This window comes from Orycteropus afer, unplaced genomic scaffold (assembly GCF_000298275.1).
Source record: "Orycteropus afer afer isolate SDZICR_OR568_19922 unplaced genomic scaffold, OryAfe1.0 scaffold00015, whole genome shotgun sequence".
Lineage (NCBI taxonomy): Eukaryota > Metazoa > Chordata > Mammalia > Tubulidentata > Orycteropodidae > Orycteropus > Orycteropus afer.
The window spans coordinates 17,383,708-17,399,498 of NW_006921602.1; the positions used below are offsets into that span (position 1 = coordinate 17,383,708).

Here is a 15,791-nt window from a genome sequence, read left to right on the forward strand (position 1 = left end):
GGATGAAAGCTTTGCAGAAATACAAGTTTAGCCACGAATAAAGCCAAATCCCCTCCTCTTACATTCCCCCACGTAGGGCATAGAATTTGCTTAGTCCAAAGCTTTCTGATAAGGTAACAAATGCCTATGTCAAATACTCTTTCCAAACTAGTTTTATGGAAATATTTAGTCTAAGCAAACGACTTGAAGAGAATAAAAAGCTGAATTTGCATGTGTACAATTTCCTTGATCAAAGAATGTTAAGCAAAAAGAAACTAAACCAGAAGTTGCTGCAATTCAAATGCCATTCCCTTCTGTTTCAGGATAAAGTTCTGTTCTATTTTCTTTATTTTGGGGCTGATTATGCTGAATGACAACTAGCTGTCTTGTGTCAGTTGAAATGAATTTGCTGCCAATTGAGTGCTCCTTATTGGCAAAGATTGAGTGTATTAATTCTGGGAACTGTGTGATTGCAAAACTGGGAAGCCATTATTATTCATCAGGCTATAAGTGTCATTGCCCCGTGAAGTGTATTAATTGGAAGATGATTTTAAACCAGCCATTTTGAATCTTAAATACAAGGAATTCAGTCCTTTCTGGAATAAGTTAATGTCAGAAAATTTGTCCACTGTTGTCTTCATAAAGTTTCTCGTGTTTTCTAAGCATCATTGGGCTAAGAAAAGTAATTATGAATAGTGATCAAGGGTTTCATTTAGAAATAGGACAGTAAGAAAATACTGTTGATTTCAGTTCACACCCATAGTTTTTAGACTTTTTGTTGTATGTTAAATTACATGTGAGAAATACAGAAGTAATGGCTGGTCCGATAAACGTACCACTTTTTATGAAAAGTGGGAGACTCAATTTTATCCTGTTTGAACAAGTTGCATTAGCCTTGGGGACCATTTTGTTTTTGCATCCGCAGATCAGTCTCCCCACATTCTGTTTAATCAAAGGAGGAGAAAGATGGGCTATTTTAGTAGTTCATCCCAAACCTAAGGCAAACGATCTTCAAGCTTTAATTTTCCTAATCATAAAATGGGAATTGCATCTATTTGTAAAAATTACTCTTAATATCCTCAAATGAAATGGTCCAAGAAGTAGACATTAGTATAATGAATCACTGTGCTTCAGGGGAAAGGAAAAGAAAGTCTTCATAAACCCCCTTTTTTTTTTTTTTCCCCCCCAGCTCTTTCAACATGTCTACTGTTCACGAAATTCTGTGCAAACTCAGCTTGGAGGGTGATGTAAGTATATCATTTTCACCTTGTATGACTTTTGCAAATGAGACATATCTTTGGGTAGTTGTTCTGTTCCCTTTCCTTGTGCATCTAAGGAAAATGGAGATGAAATGCAAACAATCATTTTTTGGTTCTTTCCTGTTCTTTATTAATTTAATTATTCCTGGCAGTTCAGTTTGTAAGAAATCCCATGGCACTAGAAACTTTTCACATTAAAATTTGGAAAGAGCCAGTGACATTGAGATGGCTGGGATTTTATCTTGCTATACTTAGCATGTCAATGATAATACTTGTTACGATAATACTTTGTAATATTATCGTGCCCCAGGGTTTTAGTAATGGCTGGCAGAAGTTACCACCATATCAAAAATGATCCTAGGTCATCTGGACTTCTTATAGTGTCCACAATACCCAGGAAGCTATTCTGAGAAAGGATCTACACTTTCTATTTTTTAAAATTTAATACCTGGGAAAGCTTTTCTCCCAAAGAACTAGAATTTTTATTCTTGTTTTTTTAAAACCAAATAATCAAAGTATTATAATTCATCATGTTTCCTTTTTTTGCTTTTGCTACTGTTGTTGTTGTTGTTATGTGCCGTTGAGTCATATCCGACTCATAGCGACTCCTCCTTGGGTTTCCAAGGCAGTGTCACTACGGAAGTAGATTGCCCAACCTTCCTTCCGAGGAGTGGCTGTTGGGTTTGAACCGCCAGCCTTCTAGTTAGTAGTCAAGTGCCTTAGACACTACGCTACCAGAGCTCATAATTAAAGTTAATTGTCATTTATTAAAACTACATGAACTTGGGAATTCTGATGCATTTGCTTCTTTTATGATTAATATTTTAAGCTATGTAGGAAATTGAAACTCATTTCAAATACTTTGACAATCAATTGGAATGTAAGTTATGCATTTAAAATATCTAATAAGGCCATACATCATCCAGGTCATCTTGGCAGAAATTGCTTTTATAAAAACTCACCACTTAGACCGGTTTCTAATGGTATCTTGCATGATACATCAAAATATGTTTCCATTGAAATTAAAATGCACTGAGGGCAAGTTGACAGCTGCCTGGTTTGCTGTACAGAACTCTCTGTATTGTCTATGGTGCTTGTCATCAAAGTGTTTAGTGTGGAGGGCTTGTGCAAGTACAGGTTATATGGAGTATAAAACCTGTATATTTTAGTCTTCTTTTTGGAACATGTGTGGTTACTGTTGTTGGCAATAATACAAGCTGCATGTTGAGGTCCAGACAAGTCCAGATGCTAAATGATTTCTTTTTCTAAATGATTCGATTCTTAGATTGTTTTCAGTGTCAGGTTTTATGACAGGCCTTTTCATACACCCTTTGAAGTTACTATACTCTGGTCTGATACATTTTTCTACCTGGAGAGATGGGAGTGAAATAGAAAATGCCACATATTCCTTAATATTTTAAGGGAAGAAAAGATCACTTTGCCTCATACAGCGTGAACAATTATATCAGGAAGATACACTCCTTAGAATGATCAATCATGGGAGAACAGAAGGGCAGTATTTGCATAGGGAGATAGCTCATGGGGCAGGAATGCATAGGAAAGAAGGACACAGGGAAGAGGTAGCTACAGGGAGGAAGTAGAAAAAGAGCTGTTACATAGTGGGGAATTGTAGTCAATGTCATGAAACAAAATATGTAAGAACAGCTGTATGGAAAATGAATTTGCTCTGTAAACTTTCACCCAAATCACAATAAATTTTTTTTTAAAGATCATTTTTACCTCAATAATTTGATTTTCAGATAACAGATTTTATAGGTAATGTCTGAGTTATAAATTTAATTTTGTTTCCAGAGATACTGTATATACTGTTTGCACAAAAACTTTTGCCCACTTACTGGTTTTTTTGAACTTTTTATTGTGGTTCGAGTGAATCACTGTCATTTTTGACGCAAGACAGCATATCCCCTGGTAAATGAAACCACATGTGAAATGGCTCAGGACTAGACTGCCTGTCTTTGTAAATAATTGATGGCACTGTTAATAAATGGGAAAATATTTTCCCTTGATTTCCACGCACATTTTGTAGCTACCATAGTGAATACACTAAGTATTCCAAAATAACACTTTGCCTTTAGATTTTTCCAAATGTTTGCCTCAATTTCCATTGAGTTAACCTTCCTGGAAAATTTAAATAGTGAAATTAGAAGGAAAATACCTTGGTAATCTGTTTGTGTTGCAGTTTAAATGTTAACTGTATCTAATGTTTGTCCAAAATAGTCTTCACAAGTACGTTTTGAAACATTTTATCTAAGCCTGAGCTTAGATTTCCAGCATGTCCTGGGAGACCTTTGAGAGGCTGGCATCTTAGTTGCTTACCTACATAACCTCATGGCTAATAAAATCAAACAGTATAGGTGCCTGGGTGACTTGTACAGAACATGCCTGTGGGTGGAGAGTTGAGTTAGGGCACCTCACTCTCCAGATAGAGCCAGGGCAAAGTCATGATATTATGAATGGACATTGTGTACTGGATGCTGCTGGTCGTTCAGTTGGGGCATTGCGGGATGAGATGCCTTGACATTGAAGGTAGGCCAGTGGCATATGCTTCCATGATCCACTAGTGAACCAGAACCGCGTAATCCATTCTCTTTATCTTCTCTTTGCTTTGGGTACTGGGTGGCAGGGTAGAGAAAAGTTGCAAGAGCATTTCAAAGAAGTAGGGAAATGACTATTTTGGGAAGAACAGAAGTAGAAGCCTGCCATTGTCCTTACCCAGTCTGGAGTGGGATGGAATTGGGGTGGAGGTATATCTGTCCCATCAGATCAGGAAGGGTAATGGGCTTCGAAAAGCATTGGAAAAGGATGAAGGGATGAAGGTATGGTTTAAAGGCAATAAGGAAAAAAAAAAATACCAGGAAAAGTGGTAGGCAGAGGGGGTACTATTAAAGAAGGAGGGGGGAGGATATAGGGAAGAAGGAGAATAGGAAGTTGGCAAACACAGAGAGGATGTGGGCCATTGGGCCAGACCACCTTGATGCCACAGTGGTGGGCACAGTACAGCAGTAGAGAAAGGAAGAAGATGCTGTTCCTCACTTATCTGGATGGTCAGAGTTAAGCCAGCAAGCATTTTACATTTGCTTTTTAAAGAATTGTAAGCTCAACAATACAGACCCACTGGAAATCCATGTGCCTGTAGCAAAAACTTGGCTGTATACACTTGTCATTCAGGCATTTCTACATTTTTAGCTTGTTTCAAATTGTTGACATCTCAGGTTAATGCTCTTCAAAACCCTCAGGAATAAATTGGTGCTTTCAAGTCTTCAGCTTTTCATTGTCTGCTGTTGAGCTTCCACTAGAAGTGAAAATAAGAGTAGACATACATATTTTATATTTTTCTATAAAATATATTTATTTTATATAGTAGTTATCTTGCTCTGGTGGCATAGTGTCTAAGGCATTTGATTGTTAACTAGAAGGCTGGCGGTTCAAACCCACCAGCCACTCCTCAGAAGATTGGGGGGCAATCTACTTCCATACAGGTACTGCCTCAGAAACACAAGAAGAAGTCAATATGAGTCGAATTGACTCAACAGTAGTGATTTTTTTTTTTTTGTTGGTCTAAGAATGATTTGAATCGTTACAAGAAACAATGGAAAAACATTTTATTTTAGGAATTGTCTTTTCAATGCAAGGATCTTAAATGTGTTTTATTTGTGTATGCCTGTCTTTTAACTTCAGCACTCCACGCCCCCAAGTGCATACGGGTCCGTCAAAGCATACACCAACTTTGATGCTGAGCGAGATGCTTTGAACATTGAAACGGCCATCAAGACCAAAGGTAGGTGATACGTTCATTCTCCTCTTGTCAAAGTCTGACTGAGGCATTTTGAGTCATGTCTTCATTCTCACTCAAACAGCCAAACATTGATCATTTGAAAATGTCACAGAACTTTGAGTGGATCCAGATCCACCTTATTAACATCTTTCTCCTTCCTTCCTCTGTCTGTTCCTCTCTATGTCTTTTCTTGGGGTAGAACCAGCCTGCTGCCATTCAAGTCAACTCTGACTCATGGTGACTCCATGTGTGTCAGGGTAGAACTCGCTCCACAGTTTTCTTTTCTTTTTTTCTTTAAATGTACAGGGTTTTCAATGGCTGATTTTTCAGAAGTAGATCTCCAAATCTTTCTTCCACAACGCCCCTGGGTGGACTCAAACTGCCAGCATTTTGTTTAGTAGCTGAGCACATTACCCGTGTGCACCACTGAGGGATTCCTTCTTGGGACAGAAGATCTAAAGTGTTGAGAAAGTATTTTATCCAAATTGTTGTTGTTATGAGCTGTTGAGTTGGACCCGACTCATAGCGACCCCTCCTTGGGCTTCCAAGGTAGTATAACTACGGAAGTAGATTGCCCTATCTTCCTTCCGAGGACTGGCTGGTGGGTTTGAACTGCCAGCCTTCTGGTTAGCAGTCAAGTGCCTTAGGCACTACGCTATCAGAGCTCCCTTTATCCAAATAGTATAATAAAATGGAAATGTTGTCATTAGGTGCTGTTGAGTCGATTCCAACTTACGCATACAACAGAACAAAACCTGGTCCTGCGCCATTGAACTTGTTGCAGCCAGTATGTCAGTCCATCTCATTGTGTTGTCCATCAAGTCGTCTTCTTTTCTGCTGACCCTCTACTTTACCAAGCATGTTACAATGTCTTTCTCCAAGGACTGGTCCTTCCTAATAACATGTCCAAAGTATGTAAGATGAAGTCTTACCATCCTCACTTCTGAGTATTCTCACTTTGCTTCTTGGAAGACAGATTTGTTCATCCTTCTGGCAGTCTACTGTATATTCCTTATTCTTTGTCAACACCATAATTCAAAAGCATCCATTCTTCCTTGGTCTTCCCAGCTTTCATATACATATGAGGTGATTGAAAATACCTTGGTGTGTGTCAGTTGGACCTTAGTTCTCAAAGTGGTATCTTTGCTTTTGAACACTTTAAAGAGGTCATTTGCAGCAGATTTGTCCAGTAAAATATGTAATTTTGAAACAGGCCTGAGTAAGAGCCAGGAAGTCTAACCCCATGGGTGTGTGCTTTGGGATGGACTCAAACTCTCTTCTAGAAGGAAAGTGTTGGTCATGATGATCTTCAATCCCTAAGAACCGTTCTTGGTCTAAAGTCCCTTAAATATCATTATGTTTGTTGAAAAAAATGCTGAGAAGATGTTATTACTTTGCTCTTAAAAGCAAAAAAAAAAAGCACACTCACTGCCATTAAGTCAATTCTGATTCATAGAGACCGCTGTTGGGTTTCCAAAGCTGTAAATATTTACGGAGGTAGATCGCCCCATCTTCCTTCCGTGGAGTGGTTGGTGTGTTTGAACTGCTGACCTTTTGATTAGCACCTAAATCCCTTTGCTCTTAGATTGACCTAATGGGTGAAAAATTAAAGCTTTTTTTTTTTTTTTAACCTACAAGTTATGCTACTCTTTAGCCTTAGAGCTTGAATTAGAAGCACTGTCAAGATGACTGTCTTTCCTCGAGTTTCAAGATGAGTAACAGAGGACCAGGAGAAATACAAGCCTCTTTGGAAATCAAGCACATAAAGAATTAATTGGTTAGAGTTGAGCAAGTGCTTGTTCAGGTCACCATGTTGTCTTACGCATCTACAAAAATAAATACATCATACTCTCTTGGCTGATGTTCATGAACCATGTGTCTTTGGGGTTGCTCCATCCCCTGAATCCCTGGAAACGTTGTGATTATTGTGGTGAACCTTGTAGACTCACCACACTTTTTTTTTTTTCCTTTCAAACAAAGCACTTCCTTCACTATGAGGCTAGAATGAGATGCAGGCATGACCCTGCAGTGAGAGCAGCTGCTGACTCGTCCCATTGCCCAAGAGCCAGGCAACATTTTTCTTTATTAAGTAGCATGTTTTAAATGACTGACCAGTAAATCAGTTGTTGTCAAGTTGACTCTGATTCATGGCAACCCCATGCAGGTCAAAGTAGAACCATGCTTGATAGGTTTTCAATGGCCAGTTTTTCAGAAGCGGATCTCTAGGTCTTTCTGCTGAGGAGCCCCTGGGTAGACTAGAACCTCCAGACTTTTGGTTAATAGCTCTGCACATTAATCATTTGCACCATCCAGCACTCAGGGATTCTGAATTAACCTACCGATGTGTAGAATTCATATATTGCTCACTGAAAATCAGGGTACTTCAACAGGCTTGATCTGGGAACGTAAAACTAAGGTGGCCAAATATCCTAGTCTATGCCTGGCCCATTTACTAACAGTGGCCACTTTCACTCTCTGAGCTTTCTTATTGTGGAGGATAAATTGCATGGTCACTTTTCCTTAAACCCATGGAGAAACCGAGTGACTTTGTTTTCAGAGACAAGCAGAAAAGTAGAAAGATCCCTTTATGTCCTGTGGGTCTAACAAGACTCAAGGTTTGCATCCTCTGCCTGAAAACATCTTTATTTTCTATCTGGCACAGGGGGGCACCCCCCAGGATGGCTGCCTAGACAACAGAATGGAGATTAATGAAGTGTTCAAATTAGACCATTGAAAAGTCATCTTTTTACAATGCTTTTAAATCACTAGAAGGAAGATGGGGCAATCTCCTTCCACAAAGATTTACTGCCTCCATTGGGGGTTGCTATGAGTCAGACTTGACTTGATGTCAGCGAGTTTTGTTTTTTGGTTTTAAATCACTGTGCTTGTCAAAGGTCAGGTTGGGAAATCAGGAAGTTGATCAGAAAATTAAGCTAAACACAAAACGAAACTAAAATCAGGAGAGCTTATGCTCACTACAGTCATGTCTACGCAGTGGAGCTTAGTGGATGAGGGCATGTGCAAGCCTGGGTTCAGTTCCTGGCTTTGCCACTTGTTGTATCTGGCTCTGGGAAAATGCTTAACTTTGCTAAGTTTCGGTTTCCTTATCTATGTTGTTGTTGTTTTTGGCTGTCATGGAGTCAGCCCATCACTCATGGTGGCCCCTTGGACAATGGAATGAAACGCTACCTGGTCCTGCACCACCCCATGATCAGTTACAGATCAGACCTTTGAGATTCATAGGATTTTCATTGGCTGATGTTATGCAGTAAAATGGGGCTAATCAAATACCTATCACTCAGGGTTGTTTTAAAGATTTAATGAAATGAAATCTGAAGCACTAATCATAGTGCCTTGCATATAGACAGTGCTCAAAATATGTTAACACACACACACATACACATTTGCGCACTCTGCTTTCCTAAAATTCACTCTGTCTCACTCCTTGGGTGTGCCTAAATTCTTGTGGCTTCCCAGCTTGCCACTGTAGAAATATACTCGAATTTAACAGTTAACTGATCAGATAAAGATGATGGTGCCTTTTACAGGCTTTGGACAAAGGCTTCTTTTATCCCTGCATGAGAAAGCTTTTAGCAGATTGGAATGTACAGACTGCACAAATGAACTCTGGTCACAGGTGAAACTCCCATGGCAATAAAAACACCTCCAGGCTCTTTCTGAATCAGTAGACTAATACTGTAGTTTATAAGCAGAAACATCTGAAGGACTAAGATTCTAATTATTACATTCCAGTTTGATTAAAAGCAACTGACGTCATCATTGTCATCATTTATTGAGTGCTTTGAACAGACATTGCACCAAGCACTTCAGGAACATTTCTCTTGGGTGAACTTCAGATTATCTTCTGAAGTAGTATTCTATCATCTCCAATTTATGGGTGACACGCGTTGGTATTAACAAGATCCAATTCCCTTGGCTTTGGTTGGGTTTTGAACACAAGTCTATCCAGCCTCAGGCCTGAGTTCTTAAACACAATGATGTTGTGCTACCCACTTATTAAGATTGGACTTTTTCTTTGCCTTGATTTATTTTGAAGCACAAAAACATTTTATGGCTATGGTCTTATTGACATCTAATGCATTTCACATTTGTGGTCCAGCTTTAGTTACTCTTCTCTTCCAGATTTAATGTCCAGTGAGTTATACTGAGGACCACTTTTTAAAAATCAATTCATTTTTGGGTGCCTGGAAGGAAGGTTGGGCAATCTACTTCCATAGTGATATCACCTTGGAAACCCAAGGAGGGGTCGCTCTGAGTTGGATCCTACTCGACGGCAGTGAGTTTGGTTTGGTTTTGGTTGGTTCTATTACATAGAATGGGAACTCTGGTAGCATAGTGGCTAAGACACTTGCCTGCTAACCAGACAGCTGGCGGTTCAAACCCACCAGCCACTCCTCGGAAGGAAGGTTGGGCAATCCTACTTCCGTAGTGATACTGCCTCAGAAACCCAAGGAGGGGTCGCTATGAGTCGGGGCCGACTCGACAGCACATAACAACAACAACAACAACATTACATAGAATGTCTATAAAATGTCTGTCATGTAGACATAAAAAATAAAGTTTATGAGCATTTTTTAGAAATGCAATTCACATACTACACAACTTACCTGTGTAAACTGATTATTATAATGGTTTTTAGTATATTCACAAAGTTGTGTAATCACCACCACAGTAAATTTGAGAACATTTTCATCACTCTAAAAAGAATTCTGATGGTGTTGTGGTTAAAGCATTAGGGCTGCTAACCAAAAGGTTAGCTATTTGAGCCCACCAGTCACTCTGCAGTTGAAAGATGAGGCAGTCTGCTTCTGTAAGATTACAGTCTTGGAAGCCTTGTGGGACAGTTCTACTCTGTCCTATGGGGTCACTATGAGTCAAAATTGACTCAGTGGCAGTAGGTTTGGTTTTAAAAGAAATCCTATACCCATTAGCAGCAATATGAACAGTTTTTTTTTCCTTTTATTTTTATTGTGATTTGGTGAAAGTTTGCAGAGCAAATTCATCTTCTGTACAGCAGTTCACATACACTTTGTCTCATTACATTGACTGTAATCTTCCACAATGCGATGGCTCTCTTCCTGCTTCCTCCCCATAGCCACCTCTTCCCTGTGTCCTTCCCTCCTATGCACTCCCACTCCCTGTGCTGTCTCCCTGTGCATACACAGCCCTTGTGCATACACAGCCCTTCTATTCTCCCATGATTGATCTCCCCAAGGAGTGTAACTACATAATGTAAATAATATGGAAAGTTTTTAATAACATGGAAAATAACCTAAAAAACCAAATCTCTTGCCATGGAATCAGTTACAACTCATGAAAATTAATATGTTAAAATAAGTAATAAATGATCAGGGTGCAGATATTATGTACACAGAGTCTACTTCTAGAGATCATTTACTGAGCACTTGCTATGTGCGAGGTGTTCTGAACCCTTTATATGAATTATCTCATTGAATCCTTACAGTGAGCCTATAAGTTAGGCACTCTTAATATCTTAAAGGTGTTAGCTGTGTTTTTTTTTTTTTTTTTTTTTTTTTGAGTGTACAGAAGGGAACACTGGAAGAAATATACCTGTAAGTTAATCATGTTTATTTCTGGGGAAACCAAACCCACTGCCCTCAAGGCAATCCAGCCCATAGTGATTTCAAATGCTAATTCAAACAAAAGCCAGTGGATAATGAACAGATGAATATCTGGTTCTCCTCCAGAGATAAGGATAGCGTGTGTGATAGCGTGTGTGTGCGTGCCCATGTGCATGCCGACATGCAGAGCATGTTGCAGCATTCCTCACTGGCTCCATCTGATGTATCATTGACTTCCCTGTTGTCTTTGTACTTTCAAGGAGAGCTGGAGGCAAGTCACCTGTGGCAGAGGGTTGATCAGTTACCTTTTTTTTTTTTTCTTTAAAAGAAAACTCTTTTATTGTGATTTGGGTGAAAGCTTACAGAGCAAATTGACTTTTCACACAGCAGTTCATACATTCTTTCTTTCATGGTATTGACTGCAATTCCCCACAATGTAATAGCTCTCTTCCCATAGTTACCTCTTCCCTATGTCTTTCCCTCTCATACACTGCCACCCTCCCCCAGCTGTCTCCCTGTGCAAACACTGCCCTTCTGTTCTCCCATGATTGATTGCTCCAAGGAGTGTATCTACCTGATGTAAATATTCACCCCATATGCCTATCTGTTGTTTGGCTGGGAGCCACAGGAGTGTGTTTGGTTCCAGACATTAAGGGTAACTAGGGACCATAGTCTCAGGGGTCTCACCAGGTTCTATCAGACCAGCAGACCTGGTCTTTTATTTATTTTATTTATGATTTTGAGTTTTGTTCCACATTGTTCTCCCACTCTATCCAGGATCTCCTGCACCAATCTCCCTCCAAGTGGTTGATAGTGATAGCTGGGTACCATCTAGTTCTTCTGGTCTCATGGTCATATAGGCTGAGGATCATATAGCCTGTCAGTCTCTTGGGCTAATTATTTCCATGTGTCTTTGGTTTTCTTCATTTTTCTTTGCTCTAGATGAGGAGACACTTGTTGTTGCATCTAGATGGCTACTTGCAAGCTTTTAAGATCCCAGTTGCTACTCACCAAAGTAGGGTGTAAAACAATGTTTTTGTGTAGTATGTTATGCCAGTTGAGCTTGATGTCCCCTGTGACCATGGTCCCAAGCCCACAGGTCCAATTACTTGCTCTCTCTAGGTAGCTGCTGGCTGTGGCCAAGAGGCCACCACAAACTTACCCCTTGTCAGCTCTATTATATACCTGGACATTGTTACAGCGCATACAAATAGACATGTAGAAATATTGTCTGCCAACCCTATAGAGGTCATGGGCACACTACCCCCTGCCTAGACATACCTGTTGATCAGTTACCTTTAACACAAGGATATAAAAAAGAGTAGGCCTGGCCTGGTATGGATTGTTAGGAGGGGGAGGAGCTGGGCAGAGATTATGAGCAGGCATTGCCTGTACTGGTCAGAAGCCCCTTAGCCAGCCCTCCTCCATCCCTTTTCCTCTCTCATGTGGGCTGTTATAGCACCTGCCTCATCCCATCCAGATTCTCTTAGCTCCGTTCTCCAGGCTGTAGTTACTGTGCCAAACAGAATGTTGTTCTGCCTTTGTTCATCTTGGAGGACGCTGCCCCTCCCTTGCCACTTCCAGAATCCAGACAGCTCCCATTCACTTCACAGTCTAAGCCAATACACAGGCCCTTCTCCAAGCTTTCTTTGAGGAGGAGGCAGATTCAGTTATTCCTTGGTCTGTATGTATTGCATATTCATTTATAGCTCTTGTATGTTAGAATTATTCATGTATGGATTTGTCTCTCCCACTAGACTGTGAGCTCCTTGAAGGCAAGAATTTTATTTCATTAACTGATTGTAATGCCCAGGTTCACAAAACTGTGTGAGGACCTAAACATTGAACCCAAAGAGTAATTACAGGGTACACAGATACAGAACACAAGTGACTACAGGTGAGTGGTGGGACATGTCTGCACACATGGTGATGAGGCAGCAAAGGACAATTCAAGAATCTGTCTTCCCCTAGGGGGGATCACTGACCCATAGGGAGTTTAGTTCCGTTTTCACTGAATAAGTGCAGCCCATTCTCAGATGTCTGCTTGATTTTTATATTCTAGTTGGAAGGAATCTGAGTGTTTCTTGAATATGTGACCTAAACCAAATGCATGATTGTTTTGTGTCTGCTTTGGGTGGAGGTACACCATCCAATTACTTACCTTAATTTGTGTCGACTTAGAAACCAAGTAAAGCCATGCAAAAGTGGTATTATTGCTTAATTAACAAGAGGCTTCTGAGACTTAAATCCGGAGGAGTCTCTTGGTCTAGATTGGCCTTGGGTTAAATATATACTGTGGAGTGTACAACACAGCTGTGAATGGTTTACCATATGGGTCTAAATAACTAGAAAGGAAAGTCAGCTAAATTAGAAAAGGATGAATCTAGACTACATAAAATAGATGGTAATTAGCAGCAGCACAACCCCAGAGTTAGTGCAAGTGCTAATGAACTGGTACAGCGTTGGTTTCTCTGTGGGAAGGGAGGGGAGTGAGCTGCCCTGTTATTATTGCCAGTTTTGATTTTAGCTGTATTTGTGTTCTCCGGAAGGGATGTAAAAAGGGGATCTTTTTTCCCCCCTTAGAAGCATAAGTATAGAAGCGTTAAACTGCAGCAAGTTTTTCCACTTGTTTTTTCTAGCTTTTAAAATGGGACTGCTCAAGATTCCAGCATGGCCAAAAGATAAACTTGCCATGCTCATGAAAAGCAAGCCAGGGTGTGTATTTTTGGTGTTGTCTGAACACCTGAAGTATATTCTCTTGAGAGTGTCAGGAGGCAGACTGGCACTGAGAAGGAACCTCTCTCTCCCCTGTCAGTGTCGAATCTTTCTGGTGGGGATGGGAGGTGAGGAATCAGACCAACAGAAAGCCCTGAGTATGAGTGAGAAAGGGCATTTGTGATTCATGCAGCCCAGGGCTTTCTCACCCTCAGCTGCTCCTGCTTGTGGAACGGAACAGAAGGCTTCCAGTTGCCAAGCCTTCCCCACTTTGTATTCAAACTTACTCTAGATGGAGTTCTTCTCTTACAGCAGTGCTGGGGACAAAGAAGGTCAGGACTGAGTCACAGCCACCTTTACTGTGCACACACAGATTTTCTTTGTAATACTTGTCTATGTGGCAAGCCAGGTAACCCATGAAATAGGATAAAGGAGTCCCTGATGCCTTTCTAATTGTAACTATCAGTTTTAGTCACCTGCCTCTTCTCAGCTTTTTCCTTTTTTAAAAAAATTCTTAACTTTCTATGCCATAGTGTTTAAAGCATCTGGCTGCCAATAACAAAGTCAGTGGTTTGAACCCACCTGCCGCTCCACAGAAGAAAGATGAGGCCGTCTGCTCTTGTCCTGTGGGGCATTTCTGCTGTCCTATAGGGTCACCATGAAACAGAATTGACTTGATGGCAGTGGGTTTGGTTCTTGATTTTTCTTTCCCTGAGGAAATCTGTACACCAGTGCCACCCAGGGACAATGGAAGTGTTCTCATTAGCTGTGAACTGCTCCATAGGGGTTTCAAAGCTATGAGCTTTTGGAAGTAGATCGCCAACCCATTCTTCTGAGATGCCTCTGGGTAGGTTTGAACTATGAACCTTTTGGTTAGTAGTCTAGTGCTTAACCATTTGTGCCACACAGGCACTCTTATCTGGTATCAGCAATTCTGAGATGATAGATAGTAACTTTTCCATTATCAGTTGTGTTGAGGTGGGCATGCTGGTTTCTTTTGAACCTGTTTAGATTTTTTAAATTTTCTGTCTCATGAGGCTGATGGAGAAGCATGGCCCAAAATGGTGCTTACGTTCTATGCATATTCCCTCATTTACAATTTGATTTGATTTGAATCTTGAGTGGTGGCCTACTTTGTGTTTTCCTGCAGGTCCTAGAATATTTCAGAAATAGAATTTTATGAATGGAAGGCACACAGGGTTCTATATTATTCAATTATCCAATGGTATTACCATCTAGATTACACTTTAAATCTTTTCTTATGGACCCGGCTGAGGGGAGATCAGAGCAAAATGAAAACAGAAGACATTTTTTTTTCCCCCCCAAGCCAAATCTTGTCCTTGGCACTTAGTGAGACCAGTCTTTTCTTGTGTTGGGACCATGTCCTCTGACAGTGCCAGAGCTGTGAGAGGCACCCCATTCCCCAGGCCTATCAATTCAGGCAGCTGGCAGAATTGATCACATGGCTGCACTAGTAAACTAATGTGTTCTGATGACAAAAACTTTCCCCATCCTCCTCTGTGCATTATATTTCCACAGACCAGAAATAGAATGTGTTCCTCTGCTTTGACTATTGTGCTATTTTAAAGAATTACCTAGGTGGGATCGAATTGACAATGGCCACTTGAAACATTGGATGAGAAGCTCAAGGAACAGTGAGCTTAAGATAATGATGGTGGAATAATTTGGAAAAGGATAGGAGGGTGGTAGCACAACTTGAAGAATGTAACCAATGTCACTAAGTGTACATGTAGAAATTGTTGAAATGGTGTATTTTTGGCTGTGTATACTTCAATAACAACAACAAATCAAATGCATGCTAGGTCTGCAACAAAGAAGCTGAGTGAAGAAGGCTGTAGAGGGGGCAAGTAGTCAGACCTGTGGGCTCGGGACTGTAGTCACAGGTGACATCAAGCTCATTAGTATAACATACTATACAAAAACATTGTTCCACATTCTACTTTGGTGAATGGCAACTAGAGGCTTAAAAACTTACAAGTGGCCATCTAGATGCAATGATGGGTCTCTCCTCGTCAGAACAAAGAAGAATGCAGAAAACCAAAGATGCATAGAAACTATTAGTCCAAGGGACTGGTAGACCATGTGATCCTCAGCCTATATGACCATGAGACCAGAAGAACTAGATGGTGTCCGGCTCCACTGTCAACCACTCGGAGGATAGGTGCAGGAGATCCTGGATAAAGTGGGAGGACAGTGTGGAACAAAACTCAAAATCCTAAAACAAAAAGACCAGGTTTGCTGGTCTGATAGAGCCTGGTGAGACCCCCTAAGACTATGGTCTCTAGTTACCCTTCATGTCAGGAACTGAACTTACTTCTGTGGCTTCCAGCCAAACAATAGACAGGCATATGGGGTGAATATTACATCAGGTAGATACACTCCTTGGAGTGATAGTCATGGGAGAACAGAAGGCTCATG

At 40.5% G+C, this 15,791-nt stretch overlaps 1 protein-coding gene across 1 annotated transcript in view; it reads left to right on the forward strand.

The window, feature by feature from the left end:
• Positions 1–1,169: 1,169 nt before the first annotated feature.
• ANXA2 (annexin A2) overlaps positions 1,170–15,791 on the forward strand; it is a 40,795-nt gene continuing 26,173 nt past the window's right edge. Inside the window, exons 1-2 of the mRNA XM_007958300.2 lie at positions 1,170–1,226; positions 4,938–5,037. Of these exons, the coding sequence (XP_007956491.1) occupies positions 1,179–1,226; positions 4,938–5,037 (148 nt within the window). The 5' untranslated portion in view covers positions 1,170–1,178. The remainder of the gene's footprint in view (positions 1,227–4,937; positions 5,038–15,791) is intronic.